Source organism: Rhinatrema bivittatum, chromosome 5 (genome assembly GCF_901001135.1).
Source record: "Rhinatrema bivittatum chromosome 5, aRhiBiv1.1, whole genome shotgun sequence".
In the NCBI taxonomy this organism is placed as follows: domain Eukaryota; kingdom Metazoa; phylum Chordata; class Amphibia; order Gymnophiona; family Rhinatrematidae; genus Rhinatrema; species Rhinatrema bivittatum.
In genome coordinates this window covers 100,428,877-100,444,278 of record NC_042619.1, presented here as the reverse complement: position 1 = coordinate 100,444,278, position 15,402 = coordinate 100,428,877, and the positions used below count along the sequence as shown (strand labels likewise).

The 15,402-nt window shown below is 40.0% G+C and overlaps 1 protein-coding gene across 1 annotated transcript in view; it reads right to left on the bottom strand.

The window, feature by feature from the left end:
- The window catches only part of FRY (FRY microtubule binding protein), a 496,652-nt gene that overhangs the window by 261,619 nt on the left and 219,631 nt on the right, over positions 1-15,402 (bottom strand). The window contains exons 18-21 of the mRNA XM_029602654.1: positions 6,694-6,949; positions 5,221-5,403; positions 3,167-3,253; positions 1,888-2,147 (exon numbers count right to left, since the gene is read on the bottom strand). Coding sequence (XP_029458514.1) covers positions 1,888-2,147; positions 3,167-3,253; positions 5,221-5,403; positions 6,694-6,949 — 786 coding nt within the window. The remainder of the gene's footprint in view (positions 1-1,887; positions 2,148-3,166; positions 3,254-5,220; positions 5,404-6,693; positions 6,950-15,402) is intronic.

Here is a 15,402-nt window from a genome sequence, read left to right as displayed (position 1 = left end):
GCTGTGAAGAATGAACATGAAACAGGGGAAGAATCATCCAGTTTCTAGCAGCCAGCTCAAAATCTTGACAAAGAAAAATTCTGACATCGGCAGCAAGGAGGCAACAATTCATAGTAAGATTTTACAAACCAGTGGACACTATCAAAGGAACTTCCAATCAAACAAACTTAGAGATGGTTTGATTTTTTTACAATTCTAAATAGTAGGGGTCATAATTAGGTTCTTCTCAGGGGTAGGATTTATTTAAATGATGAGCTTGGATTAAAAAAAAACAAACAAAAAAACATTTGATCTCAACTATTTTCTTGGATTAAATTACGGTAATCCAGTCCCAGATTGTGACTTTCAGCAGATCACAATTTCTGATCACACACAAAAGAAAACTGACTCATCTCTGGAGAAGTTTCCCATGGTCAAGTTTGTGCATGAGGGGAAACAAGCATAATATTTCTGTCTGTTCAAAAATGCTTTAAACATAGGGATGTGCATTCGTTTTCAACAAAATAGACAATGGCAATGAAATTGTCTATTTCGTCATGTTTCGGGAGCGCCCCGAAACAAAAAAAAATTAACAAAATTTTGTGAAATTTTATATTTTGTGTTAGTGTGCACTAATGGGACTTTTGTTAGTGTGCACTAACTATAGTTTTCCTATTTATAGGTTTAGGGCCTTATTTCTACATGTATCGCATGTAGATGTAGTAAGGGATGTTTCACATGCGAAATGTCCCTTTTCGCGTGCAATACCAAAATGGGGGCGGAGTCGGCCCCAGAAGAGGAGGAGTCGGGGCGTCACCGGGGCCGACTCCGTGAAGCCGCCGTGGATGACGGAAAGGTAAGTACCTTTTCGCGTCCTATTTTGCTCCCAATAGCTGCACCTCCTATGGTGGTGCTATTGGGTGCGAAACTGGCAGCGATGGCACCGCAACGTGTGATCACTGCCAGCTAGCGCAGCCCCGCCCCCTGTTTCAGCCCCCTGTCCCTCATTTCCTAAAGTATCGCAAGCCTGCGATACTTTAGAAAATGAGGCCCTCAGTGTGCATTAATGGGACTTTGGTGTGCACTAACTAGATGTTAGTGTGCAACACATCCATTAGTGCGCACTGCCTAGTTTTCTAATTCCGGAGTTAGTGCACCCTAATACGACTTAGGGGGCACTAACTGGATGTTAGCGTGCACTAACTATGGTTCGGGAGGTATTTATTTCAGGTTTCCCTAATTTTGGGCTTAGTGCGCACTAACAGGACTTTGGTGCCCTACCTAGTTTTCTAGAACCATACCTCTAGCTAATGAACCACTCCCCAGTTGACCCTTTTTAACGTATTGATAACATTTTTGTTAGTGCGCCCTAAGTTCTATTAGGGCATACTAACTCCGAAATTAAGAAAACTAGGTAGTGCACCAAAGTCTCATTAGAGTGCACTAAGCCCGAAATTAGGAAAATTGTTTAGTGCACACTAACGGTACTTAGTGTGCACTAACATGGAGTTAGTGCGCCCTAAGCCCTGTTAGTGCACACTAACTCCGAAATTAGGGAAACCTGAAATAAATACCTCCCGAACCATTATAAAAATGAAATTTAATACATAATGACCTGAAAAAAAAATCAGTGCACATCCCTACAATGGTCTTCTCTGTTTCTGTAGCACTTACCAATATATTGTAAAATACCTCTGAATTTCACACTTATACATTACTTATCATCATGTTTTAAAAATATAATTGAAAACTGTTTTGGGAATCCAAGCAGTGGAATAATCCATCTGCTGTTCCCTGATACAAACCAATATGACACAAAGAATTAAGAGGGAAGTGGTTTCTGACAATCCAATTGCTTCTAAGCTTCCTTTCACTTATATAGGTGGATCAAATGTACTGCTCGCTTACTTGGGATCCACAAGAGGCATTAACAGCTGAAGTCGAGTAAAGGCATACGGCCAAGCATAGCTGAGAGCTGTAGGGCAGTGCTTTGGTAAATTCTCCTGTCGAAGAAAGCTGAAGAGACACAGAACCCATGGGTCTTTAACAGACTGTGCAAAGATCCAGACGTGAGACGGGCTTTTAACATCATAGTGGCTGTTAACAAGTACTGCATTCCATTCCACGAGCCACTGCAAATCCACATTGTGCATCAGTGGTAATGTTGTCTATAACAAAATATATACACATATAAAAGGATTTCATTATCTACAGCAGAAAAATCAGTACTTTACCATCTCTATACCTTCAACATATGAATGCGACATTCCAAAATAAACATGTCGCTTGGTTAAACAGTCAAAAAAAGGTCTTCATTTTCTTATAAGTATTATTGATCTATTCTTCAGTCTTTTCTATACATAGAAATATGTCATATGTTTTTTGGTTTGTTTTTTTTAAATAATGACTGTTCTCCTTTTCCATAAGTCATGATCTGAATGCTTCCTTAACGTGATCTCTCTTTTGCTTTTTGGCATGGAGAATTCTACCATCAAACACATTACAATATAGCTGGGATGCTGCTTATGGCTGGTTCGCAATTTTCATTCTCAAAATCCCCCAACACATCTTGTTTTCAAGTAGACAAAATATCAATATTAACTGATCCAAAATACCCCATGCACACAAATATATTTCAAGAATATTGGCTGTAGATATGCTGAACATCTGACCCACTAATGTAGCGAACCCAAGATCAATGCATTATGAGAAATGGCACCAGTGGGACAGGAACAATTGGGGATCCCTCCTGTCCCATGAAGACCTGGCGGATGGGGTAAGAGGCAAGGTGGGGAGGCCTAGCCATAAGCCCAGGGGCCTTTTTAAAAAATTCATAATACCTGGATTTTATTTTCTGCAGGAAGGGGCCCAGACCTGACATTTTTTTTTTCATTTAGTACTCATTAAATGGCTTAGTGCATGCTAAATGGTTTTAGCATGAACTAAAACAAAAAAATGAAACAAATGTTATTTTCATGTTGTTTTCATAAAGAAAGCACATCCCTATTAGAAACCTATATTTGCAAACAACAATTAACTCAGTATTTGGGGGTCAAGATCCATTTAAAGATGCAAGCTTTCAGGACAAGTAAAGTTCTCTTCCTCAAGGAAAGATAACAAAGCAATTAATGTAAACACCAAATATATCAGCAATCCACAGCATGAATTGTTCAACAGAAGTACTTACTGAATCAGAAACTGCAACATGAATAAAACTTTCAAGGACCGAAGAACTTAGTTGATCCATGACATCAATCATAGGCCTGTCATCATCCTGCATAAATAAATGTAAACCCGCATCAAAGTTATATTTTATAATATCAACTGCTGGAAAGACTAAAACTAAATTTAGAATAAATAAAAAAGTGCATCTCCAGATGGATTAAAAGATACATTTGAAGCTCTTCTTTTGCACTAAGAAGTCCTATACTAACAGAATTTACTAATCTTAGTTTAAAATCTACAAGGTAGCCAATACCAAAACGTTCCTACTGGATTTGAAATATGTGGCATCATAAATCTCCAGTTTAAAGAACATATTTTGCATACAATCACTCTAGATCTCTTGATTATAGGACAGTTGTTTCTATGAACTCATGCTGCATTTAAGATTATGGTGCCCTTAGGCAGAAAACCTGAGATGTAGAGTTTTGCACGTAGAAGTCAGAGGGCAGTAGGGGGAGTTCTAGTTTTTGAGCGCCTTCAAAATTTGACATCCTAGCCACGTGCCTATGTTGCCTATGCCGAAATCCAGCTCAAATAGAAATCTAATTTGCCAAGCTGTAAAGAATTCTAAAGGAACTACAGATGTACTTCAACATTTCTGTAAGGTTTTCTTCTAAAAGTGCACACTGTTTTTTTAACATTTCTTATCCTTCTTGTGTGACATAATGTAAATCTATTCCTTTCCAAGTAGCCAGCCTCACAATTGTGTCTGGTGTGTAGTCAGAGCATTCTCTGCCTATCTCAGCAAACTTCCCGTAACTATAGAGGCAGAGGCAGAAGCAAAAACCAACTACAATATTGCCAAAGCAAGGCAAGTTCTGCCACAGAAGTAGGAATTCAAAAAAATTGTTTTGTTTTTCATTTTTCTTTTCTTTTGATTTTTGTCATTTTTATATTTATTTTGTTTGTAGCATGCAGTAACATGTTTTGAGGCGTGCTCTTTACAAATACCATGTATTTTTAGTGTGCGCTATTTGAAAATAGTATCTGTAAAACAAAAGACATGACAAAAAAATACAATTTTGTTAAGTTTTTTTCTGTCATGTTGTCAAGAAAGCGATACAAAACATATGAAATGGTTGCCATTTTCTATGTCATTTCAAACGACTGCTTTTCAGCCTTTACACTTACAAACAACAATCATGAAAGGTTTGCCACCCTAAAGCTTTGTCTCATGTTTTGGCAGCTTTATGTTCGTGCATTTACACAATAATCCTTTCACCATTCAATCAAACCACTCCAAGACAAACAAGGCCCCACCATGCCATAGTCCCCTAATGCAGGTGTTTCTCAACTCTCATCCTTGAAAGCCACAAACAGGCCTGAGTTTTGAAGTAACCAAAATAGGAATATTAATCCGGTTCTTGGACCGAGTGTATGCATATGTATTCACTGAGGACATCTTGAAATCCAGGCCTATTTGTGGTCCTTCAGGACTCCTGCCCTTATATGCCTTGTAGCTATCACATACTGACTTCATTACAGATAGTTACTTCATAGCAACATACATAGTAATGATGGCAGAAAAGGGCCAGATGGTCCACCCAGTCTGCCCAGCAAGCTTCTTATGGTGATATCTGCCGGTCTATGCAGGATACCCCCATGCTCCTCTCAAGGGTAGCAACTGCCACTCCTTGCAGTTACTCCCAAGTCTTATGATAAGGGTAGTAATATTTATAATCAATAAAAACCAACTAACTGTCGAACCCATAAAAAATTACTGCTAGCAACTTTTTTACTGGATGAGGAGCCTTCTTGAAATTTCAGACAGTGCTGCTTGATGTTCTTTGCTTTGTGACTTGGCTGTAGAAACTGTCCTGTGCTTTTTCCCTTATGTCTGCGTGTCAGTACCCCAGACTGTAAAAGTCAGGTCCAAGCTGAATGCCACAAGTACTATTTTTGTAAATACTGAGCTAATTCGGTATGTATTGTATTACACGTGATGACTACTTTTCAATGAAATTCTATTTTATATTTCAGGAACTTGCCTCGAGCATTTGGAAACAATAAACTTACTTCTGCTTGTCCAAGTGTAATAAATAAAGCACGGATCTCCTTGAGAATCAGAACAGCTAGTTTCCGTGTAGCAATCTGGAAACTACACAACAACAATAGTGCAAATCCTTCTACGGCGTGCAATACATTCGAATAAGGACTCCTTTCAATCTGTGTCCTATGGCTGGATCCATTTGGTATCAACTAGTGAAATAATAATAAAAAAAAAATAACAGGAAAGTGGAGAAAACCAAAATGTCACTGAGACTTCATTCATTATAATTTAAACAGAGTAGCATAGCAGATAATCTCAGATAAAGATGCATTGGCTTAGCAAGTCTGTCTGCTTCTTCCAACTTACACCGCTTGCAGGATATTGCTCTTTATCCAAATAAATGTTTGCTTTTTGACTTTTTTGGTTCTCTGCCATTTTGATCAGATGAGCAGGCAAGTTTCCATACTTCCTCCAGGACTCAGCAGTTCCCCGCGCTCATGTTTTACTGAGATTTTCTAGCTACTCTTTGTAGCTTCAAATGCATTTCTTAATTGATGCTATGCCATTAAACTGAAGATGGCCACAATTAATTTATAGATTTTGTTACACATAAAAAATATAACGGAAATGTAAAGTAATCCTAATTTAAATATTTATGGCCTAATTTTAAATGGCCGTCGTGCGTGAAAACCAGGAGATGTGCGCGTGGCCGGGCAGTCTGCCCCATGGGGATTTCTGAACGCTTGCGGCCATGCACGCATCTCTCAGTATGTGCGGAAGAACAGGTGATAAAAAGGAGTGGGTCGGGGGCGGTGTCTAGGCAGGGTGGGGGCGGGCCAGGACAGTGCCATTAAGGTACTGTCCCATTGCCACGCACGCCGGGAACGTCAGACCCGCGCAATTTGCTCCTGACCTGGACCACGAGTAAGATGTAAAACAAAAAAAAAAAGAAAAGATAGATAGCCGGTGTTTAGGGGTAGGGGTGGATAGGGGAAGAGGGAGGCAGGATAGGTAGGGAGTTTAGGAAGTTCCCTCCCAGTCTGCTCATTTATTGCAGCAGACTGGGAGGGAACTGGAGTAAGGCCCTATTGCGTCGCCGAGCGCATGTAGCAAAATTTACCTCCCTTGCACTCGCGAGTCGGACTCGCACATGCACATGCGCACGCCGATATAAAACTGGGTGCGCAGGTAGATTTCATAATGTGCCCATGTCGCCATGCACGTTATAAAATCGGCACATCCATCTGGACGCCTGCGCGCGGGTTTAAAAATTGACCTTTAATCTTACAAGCTTTAATCAGCATTACTAAAGTTGATTTGCAAGAATATTTTTAGCACATAAAAAAACCCCTTAATTTTTAAATAGATGATATGTCTTATGCTGAGGAAGGTTAGCAGTGAGAATGCTTTCCATCACGGTGATCTGCAGAATCTAACTCAAGTTACATGAAGCTGAGGAAACCACTGCATTTGGGTGCTGCTACTCATCTGAAAGTTACCTCTGAGGTTCTGAGTTTGGTCTGCTCGTGAGCTCTCCCTGGAGTCTGTATCACAAGTTTCCACTGAGTAAGCAACTGAAGCAGCAGCTTTAAGGAGGTATCTAAAAGAGTCTGGTGCATATCATTGACTTCCCGTAGCAGAAAGTTAGTGAAACCGAACAATACGTCTTCCCTCCAGTCCGTAAAGTCCACTAGCAGACCCTGCAGAGAATTCTGTGCAATGTGTCGGAGTTCATCATCCATATGGATTGAAAGTCTGATGGTAAAACATAAAATAAGAAAATTTTTAAACAAAGGATGGCTTGAATGGAACATAACTACAATGGTCACTGACAGTGAAGATGAACTAAAGAAGAACTTTGTGATTCCCTGGCTAGTACAGTGGCTCCCAGTTTTTAATGCCCAGTGAGTCCATTCAGCTGTGTTTCCAGTCACATGCTAGTCAAAAAAAATTCCACGTAGTTGGTATGAAAGCTCAAGTTAACCTGTGTGTGTGGACAAGGGGATTGGAAGGATGGAGGGGGGGGGGGGAAGAGAGAGGGAAAACCTTTGAAATATGTTATGGATATATTATTCATGTCATAATATATGAATGCTTTTCGATTTCCTGGCTTAATAAAAAATTTGAAATAAAAAAAAAAATTCCATGTAGTCAAATTTCGAAGTATTATAACTTTTCTGATAGTCAAACAGTAGGAACCTGAAATTATCTTGAGCTAAATCCCTGGGCACAGGTCTCGCCCCAACCACCCAAACCTTCCAATTTGACAAACAAATCACACCCTGGAGGCCAGCTCCCCCCCCCCTCCTGATCCCCCTGGACTTACCAAACTGGCCTGGTGGTCTAGTGGGGGCCTGGAGTGCCCCTTTTACAAAATGGTGCCAGCTGCTCCTATCACGTGATGGGGCAAAAGCTAGCTATCACTGGCCTGCACCATTTTGGAAAATGGTAGATGCCTGTAGTCTTTTTCAATTTCTTTATTGAGGTGGAGACATGAAAAATAGTCCGACTCTGGCCGAGTTTCGCCGCTTAAAACGGCTGCCTCAGGGGCTTGTATGAAATGTCTTGAGTTCCCAATTTAGTTCAGACAAAATGTGTGTAAATGGATTATATTAACATCTGTATAATCCACAACAGTATACAATCTTGTATCGCGTTCAGGAACCGGGTCTCCACTTGAAAAGTCAAACATTGAGTCGGGCTATTTTTCATGTCTCCATCTCAATAAAGAAATTGAAAAAGACTACAGGCATCTATCTTTTTGTTATTCCTAACGGCTTTCATAGATCACCTTCCTTTGTGCTTTTTGGGTCCATTTTGGAAAATGGCCACTGCTGGGTCCAGAACCTAGGGGGTGTTTTCAGCCCCCATCAGACCAACAGCGCCAGTATGGTAAGTCTGGGGGGGTCAGGAGGGGACATTTTTTTAAATCAGAGTAGAGGGGCCGATCATTGAAAACATTTGTTTTGCAACTTCGGCTGCCTCCAGGAGCAGTGTGGGGGATTACGGGTGGGACAGGGGTTCTAGGGAGACTCCTACGGTCTTATCCATACATAAGCAGGTGCAACATGGGGGCCAATCATCCCCTTTAAGACATGGCCCAGGAGAATCGGGACATGTGTCAGTGTCCTGATCCTCCTGGGGAAGTTAGCTACAACTCTTCAGTTGTAGCTAGCCTGGAATCAAATAATGTGGCTTACGATTTTTGAGGCAAGCCACGTTATTTGATTTACATGTATTAGGCTAGTAATGAGCTGATTAGCAGTGCCATGGGCAGAATAATATATAGTATTTGAAGCACCACACATTATCACTGCATTTGTAACCACGTGGTAAATTCCCTAACACAGCATAGTAAATGAGGCCCTTAGACTGTGAGCTCTCTTGGGAAGGATCTACCTACTGTAACTTGCCTTGAGCTTTGATTTGGAAAGGTGAATAATTAAATCTAAAAATCCAATCCAAGGTGATATCATTTATGACTATTGGTACTTTTGTAGCCTGCTAGAGTAAAACATATAAAAGTAAAAATCTTTAGTACTTTGCTTCAGAGAGATTCAATGAATCACCTACAGCATTACTTATGCTGTCTCCACTAACTTAAGCCTGTAATCTATTTTCAAGCCTAAATTTCCAAGCTAGTTAATATAAAGCTGTAAAGAACAGTTGTGGGCTGAAGATGCCTTACTGAATTGTGAAGATAGGGCTGGAATATAAAGTATGCACAGGAATATTTTATTCACATTGCTGGCACACTCTCATCCATTTCAGAGGTCTGCCAGTCCCCTGCAACTATTGGCGGGCTGCCTTCTTTATTCCTCTAGCAGGGAGAGGCTCAAGTGTTCAATCTGGTTGCCCCTGAATGCATCAAGGAAGAATACATTTAGTAATAAAATGGGTACTGTAGGTGACTCCAGATACACTTATGAAATATTCATTGGGAAAACTGTAGCTCCCAGGAAGGTGGAAGGTAATAGCACTATCTAACACTAGACCACCTTCTCCATCCCCACTGCATTCACCTCCCCTTCGTCTGGCCCCTGCCACACTTTCTTTCTTTACTGAATCACAGAAGAGGAAACTGCTCCCCAAACTCACGTCTTGTTCCTCTGACCCAATTCCCACCCAGCCCCTCAGTTCTATTTTCCCTGCAATTGTTCTCTCCATCCTACATCACATTCTCAATCACTTGCCATTGTGACTGTCTTCTCTTTCTTCTGGCATACTGTGATCATGCCGCTCTTCAGTAAACCTTCACTGGACACTATCTGCTCTGCTAACTATTGTCTTATTTCCCTCTTCCCGTTCACATTCAAACTGCTGGCAAATGCAATCACACCTGCTGTCTTGACTTTCTTTCATCTCAAACCATTCTGGATCCTCTCCAGTCTGGCTTTTGCCCTGTATATTCCATAGACACTGTTGTCACCAAAGTCTCCAATGGCCGCTTTGTGGCCAAGGCCAAGGGCTTTTATTCAATCTTCATCCTCCTTGCCCTATCTGTTGCTTTTGACACGGTTGATCATTGTCTACTTCTTACATACTGTACTCGTTTTAATTTCAGGACTCTGTCTAGCTTGGTTTTCTTCTTACTTCTCCCATCATACTTATACTGTATCCTCTGGTGGTTCAAAGGATTTCAAAGTGGCGTGGGATAAACACTGTGGAACCATATAGTCTAGAGGATGTGAATGAAGAGAAGAGGCATGGGGGTGGCTTGCGGGAATGACGGCTACTACCTGGAGATAAATATCCTTATTCAATAAACATACACATGGTTAATGCAACACCAACATTGCTGTATGCTTCAACGGCAAGAGGAAATGTGGAAAAAAGGATTTGCATCCACAAAAAAGCAGGGGAGTAGCTTGCTTGTTATGGCGGTTACTACCCAGAATCAATTAAGCCTGATACTTCACTTGGAATACATATCCAGCGCAGCTCACTGCTTCAAAGGCAGGGGGGATGAAGAAAAGAGGATTTATATTCAGACAACAACCAATAAGGACTGAATTGCACAGGCTGGGTAAACAAGCATGGGAGTAGCTTGCTTATTACGGCAGTTACTACCCCTAAACAATTAGCAAGATACTTCACTTAGATGCAGCACCAGCACTGCTATCTATATTGATGGCAGGGGTGGAAGGGAAATAGAACCAAAAAGTTACTTATAAGGGCCAAGAGTAACAGCTAAGTATGAAAAAAGTAAGTGCGAAAGCTTGCTGGGCAGACTGAATGGGCCGTTTGGTCTTCTTCTGCCGTCATTTCTATGTTTCTGCTATAGGGCAGTGTGCCTCAAAACTCTGCCCTGGACTCTCCTCTCTTTTCTCTCTACATTTCTTCCATTGGTGCTCAGATCTCCTCCCACTACTTTCAATTCCACTGCTGACTTCCAGATGTTCTTTTCTACACCAGAAGTTTTAGCATGAATCCATTCCAAAATTTTAGCCTGCTTACTTGACATCACTGCCTGGATGTCCTGCACCATCTTAAACTTAACATGGCCTCTTCCCCTCTTCCTTTTTTTTTTTCCCATCTCTGTGGATGGTTCTCTCATCCTCCCTGTAAATTTGGAATCATATTTGATGCCTCTCTCTCCATCTCTATGTACAGTGTTATGATTAGTGCTTGGGAGGGAGAAATGATGTATAGATTAGTGCACAGGGAATCAAGATAAGCTCCTGAAGAACGCCATATTAGTCTCTAAGAAGCCCCTCGTATGAACATTTTTCAGGAGCTTATCCTGATTCCCTATCATTCCGCAAAGTATTTATGTGTAACTCATCTCTTTACACATTTACGCAGAATACACTAACTTCTACCCTCAATGGTATTTGATATGGTACCCTTTGCCATATTTGTCTCTAAGAAGCCTCTCACATGGACATTTTTATTTTTGGCCTACCATATAAGCATCTTACAATTCAAGGAATAAGAGATTTATTTATTTATTTTAATTTTTTGTATACTGCTTCTTCATAGGGAAATATTGAAGCGGTTTCCAGTAAAAACATACATAATAAAAAAATTCAAACAGATAAAGTTTCTGCAATAGGCATGCTATGGATAAAATGGACATTTTAAAGAAATGGACATTTAAAAATGATGGACATTTAAACACATATATTAACCAAAGGAAGGCCAACAGATTTTTTCCAGCATTTTAGGGCCTTCTCCTAAGATTGCAGAAAGAGGACTATTACTAAAGGCAAACAAAGCCTTGTTGGAACTTGGCAAGCATCGACAAGAATGAGGATATGAATCGAGGTGAGCCCAAAAAGCTCAGCTTTGCCAGATATCGATCGACTGATGAGAGCCACAGATTAAGAAGTATCATATAAGCATAAGAAACAATCAATGAGGGGAGGCCTCATATTCAGAAACTTCTTCCACCCCCCCCCCCTATCACATGGAAGAGCATGTGAGGTTGTGATGAACCATTTTGGTCTCTTTTGACCCAAATAATCCAGATGTCATGACATTCAATGGGTGTGGATTTATGATCAGATCCAACCAATTAGATGAAAAATATACAATCAAATCCAACCATAAATATGAAAGCCATGCAATCTTGTTCCGTGATGGCGTAAGAGAGCACCATAAAAAAGTGAAGCTGGAGGCCGAAAATTTGGTAAACACTCAGCCCTAACATATCCGGGCAAAATGCTCAGTCCAACGTATCCAGGCAATGCAAGGCATTAGCTCCAACACAGACCACTTGGGCAGATGACCAGAACATGGATGTATGACCAACAGCCAGCTCTAGCCCAAAGCAGAAGTAAGCAGACCAGCTGCAGATGTGACTAGAAGGGAGACAGACCAAACCATGCTGAGGTGGGCCTAAGACCAGAAGGAGACATGCAGAGGCGATGTGGACTCCTGGCTATGTTACAAGATACTTCACTTCAAGGAGTGGTAAGAAAAGGGAGGACACTAGGTAGTTAGATGCAATATTTGCATATCATACAGTATGGGGAATTGAAAATTGAACTTTGAAAGGTCTAAATTCAGACACAGTCCTGATAGCAAAGTTAGCCGGATAAACGTATCTGGCTAACTTTGGAGGCATATTCAACAGTGCAGCCACACTGTTGAAAATAGCTGGCTATCGTAGACCTAGATTTATCAAAATGCCATAAGTATTGCATGTGATAGTAAAAGGGGTGTGGTTTATGCAAATATTCAGTTTATTGCACTTTGTGCTAATTACCTATGCAAAGAACTAAGTTAGTGCAAATTGTGATAACATCATCAGACTTTGTGATAGGTGCCAGATCTGTTGTGATTCCTGCAAGATGAGATTCCTCCAAGATGAGATTTGGGCAATGTTCTCTCAACCTAGCTTGATGGACTCTCTACATCAAGCTAGGTTGAGAGAACATTGCCCAAATCTCATCTTGAAGTGAGTTTCCTCACTCCGAAGGTCATCAAATCTTCACAAGAGACCACTGTTCTGTTCGTACGTCTCACTTTGAATGTCAAAGTGGCCCCTAACCCCCTACACTAATACCTAAACCTCACCTCGAGTTACTAGGTGGGCCTACCATAGGGATACAAATACCTATCTAGGAAGATGACATCATGGCCAGGTTCTCTCTTTCTCTCTCTCTCTCTCAGGCCTTGTGGGAGACATCACAAAAGGCAATAAAACCTTACCACCCAGTCATGGCAGCTATCACACAGCTTAACCCCATCCAAAAGGCAGCTAACTTAACTCCTCCCAGTTACACTCCTGGACTGTCCCTAACTTATCCTGCTAAATTCTAGTCACTTAACATATTAGCCAGCTAGAACTTAGCTGAATATAGTTAGGTAAAGGCATTTAGATGGATAACTTTTCAGTTATTCATCTAAATGGCTTTTAAATATTGACCTCTGAATATATAAAATTACTTATATATATTTACTATCAATAAATTATATTATATACATTATCTCAGTCTTAGAATCTATGCCAGGGAGTATAAAAGATTTGGGAGTGAATGTGTAATGCATGGTCCGTAAGTATATATTACCAGTCATCCTATTCTCCAACTGGGCTTAAATCACAAGGGTACATGATCTATACATTAAATCCCCCCGCACACGGAGGAGGCCACCCACCCATACATGCAGTGTGGACATTAAAATCCGGTGCACATGTATGTGCGAGAAATGTATTTTATAATATGCGCACACCAATATATGCATTTAGAAAATCGGCACATCCATGTGCATGCGCCGGGAACTGCGTGCTCCTTTTAAAATCGACCCATTAAGTCGATTAATTAAGCTTTAATTCCATCATTAAAGCTTCCTGTAACTACATTTAAAACACTATTAAAGCATGTTGTTTTTGACTCTATGTCATTGTTATAATCTATCCCTTCCTTTTTGAGCACTCAGCCACTCTCTTATCACTTCTCGCTTAAGACTACTACAGTTTGTTCTTGTGGGTCTCCTACTGAACCATCTTTCTCCATTAAAATCTATTCAAAATTCGACTGAATGACCTGTCTTACTTCAAGGTCACTATGACGATATAACCCCTCTTATCAAGTTGATACATTAGTTCCCTGATTCTGCATACAGTTTAATTATTTATTTATAAAATTTATATCCTACTGCCTCCAATATGATTGTTTGGGACAGGTTACAAGCTTACACATATTAAAAAAAAAAAACCATGCACAAGTGGTAAAAAAAACCCCATTATAAAATAATAAGAGTGCTAAAATCACTTAAAAGCTTCCTGGAACAGAAATGTTTTAGATATTTACTAACATTTTTTACACTCAGTATCAGTACTCAGTTTAACTGGGAGGGTATTCCACATATAAGAAGCTGAGAACGAAAATGTTCTGTTAAGTGCCTGATGTAAATGATAGTCCCGACTTAGGGGTAACTAACTTTGCTGTGCCTTCTGATCTCAGGGTTCTCCCTGGTTCATATTGTCACAACTTTGTTAGAAATATGCATTTATGTTCTAAATGAAGTAACTTATGTACAATAAGCGTCATTTTAAATTGTGCACGAATTCTAATAGGCAGCCAATGGAGGTCTTTTAATAATGGGTCATGTGATAAAATCTTCTGCTACCAGTGATCATCCTAGCTGTCACATGCTGGACCAGTTGCAATGCTTGAAATACTTTAGTTGGTAATCCTACAAGTAAACCACTGCAATAACCTAACTGGATCAAAACAAGAGCCTGTGCAACAGTTCTGAATAAATCTTGACATAATGCTTTCAAGGGTTTCACCATTTTTAACTTGTACAAACTCACTCTTACAACATTTCTAACATGTGGTATCATTGACCACTTTGAGTCCAATATTATTCCAAGACTATGTACTTCAGTTATTATGGGTACAGCAAAATCAACCTGGATTACTGATGACCTAACCGAGAGTGAGTCCTTCAAGACCCATAACAACTTGATCTTAGATATATCTGATAAACCTTTTCCTGTCAACCAAATTCTATTATCTAAGCATTTTTGTAAGAAATGCTAACGCAAGGCCATCTTGCCTGATATGGAAAAAACAGTTGTATATCATCTTTATAAATATAATAAGACAGCCCTAGTCTCCTTAGTAACTTTCCATTTGGAGTCAGATATAAATTAAACAGAAACGACGATAGATCCGATCTCTGATAGGGCACAACTCCCGTCATGATAAAAAAAAACAACATCCAGTTGAATTCTTTGATTCCTCCCCTTTAAAAAAAATTTCAGCCCATTGCAGCACGTGCCCTCCCAAACCAAACTATTACTTGCCTATAAGTGCATTCACTATGCAGCTCCTCATTACCTATTTTCTCTTCTCTCTTCCTACACTCTTTCTCTTGAATTCTTCATCGAACAAGTCATTCATATTTGAGCTCTTCTCCACTGTCAATTCCTATCTCTCAGTTCTGCACTTTCTATCTTGCTATGCTGTAATAGACTCCCTGAGTCGGAGCGTCATGCTCCCTATCTAGCTGTATTTCAAACCCAGTCTAAAAGGTATTCTTTCTGAAGTTGTTTTTAAATCCTAACCACTTCTCTCAATAAATACACTTCCAATAGATTCTTTTTGTCACATATGTTTGTCTTGACTATATTATAAGCTCCATGGAAAAGGGACCATATCATATGTATATTTGTACAGCACTATATATATATCCAGTAGCGTTTTATTACTATTACTACTACTTACTACTTCTATAGTGCTATTCAATGCATG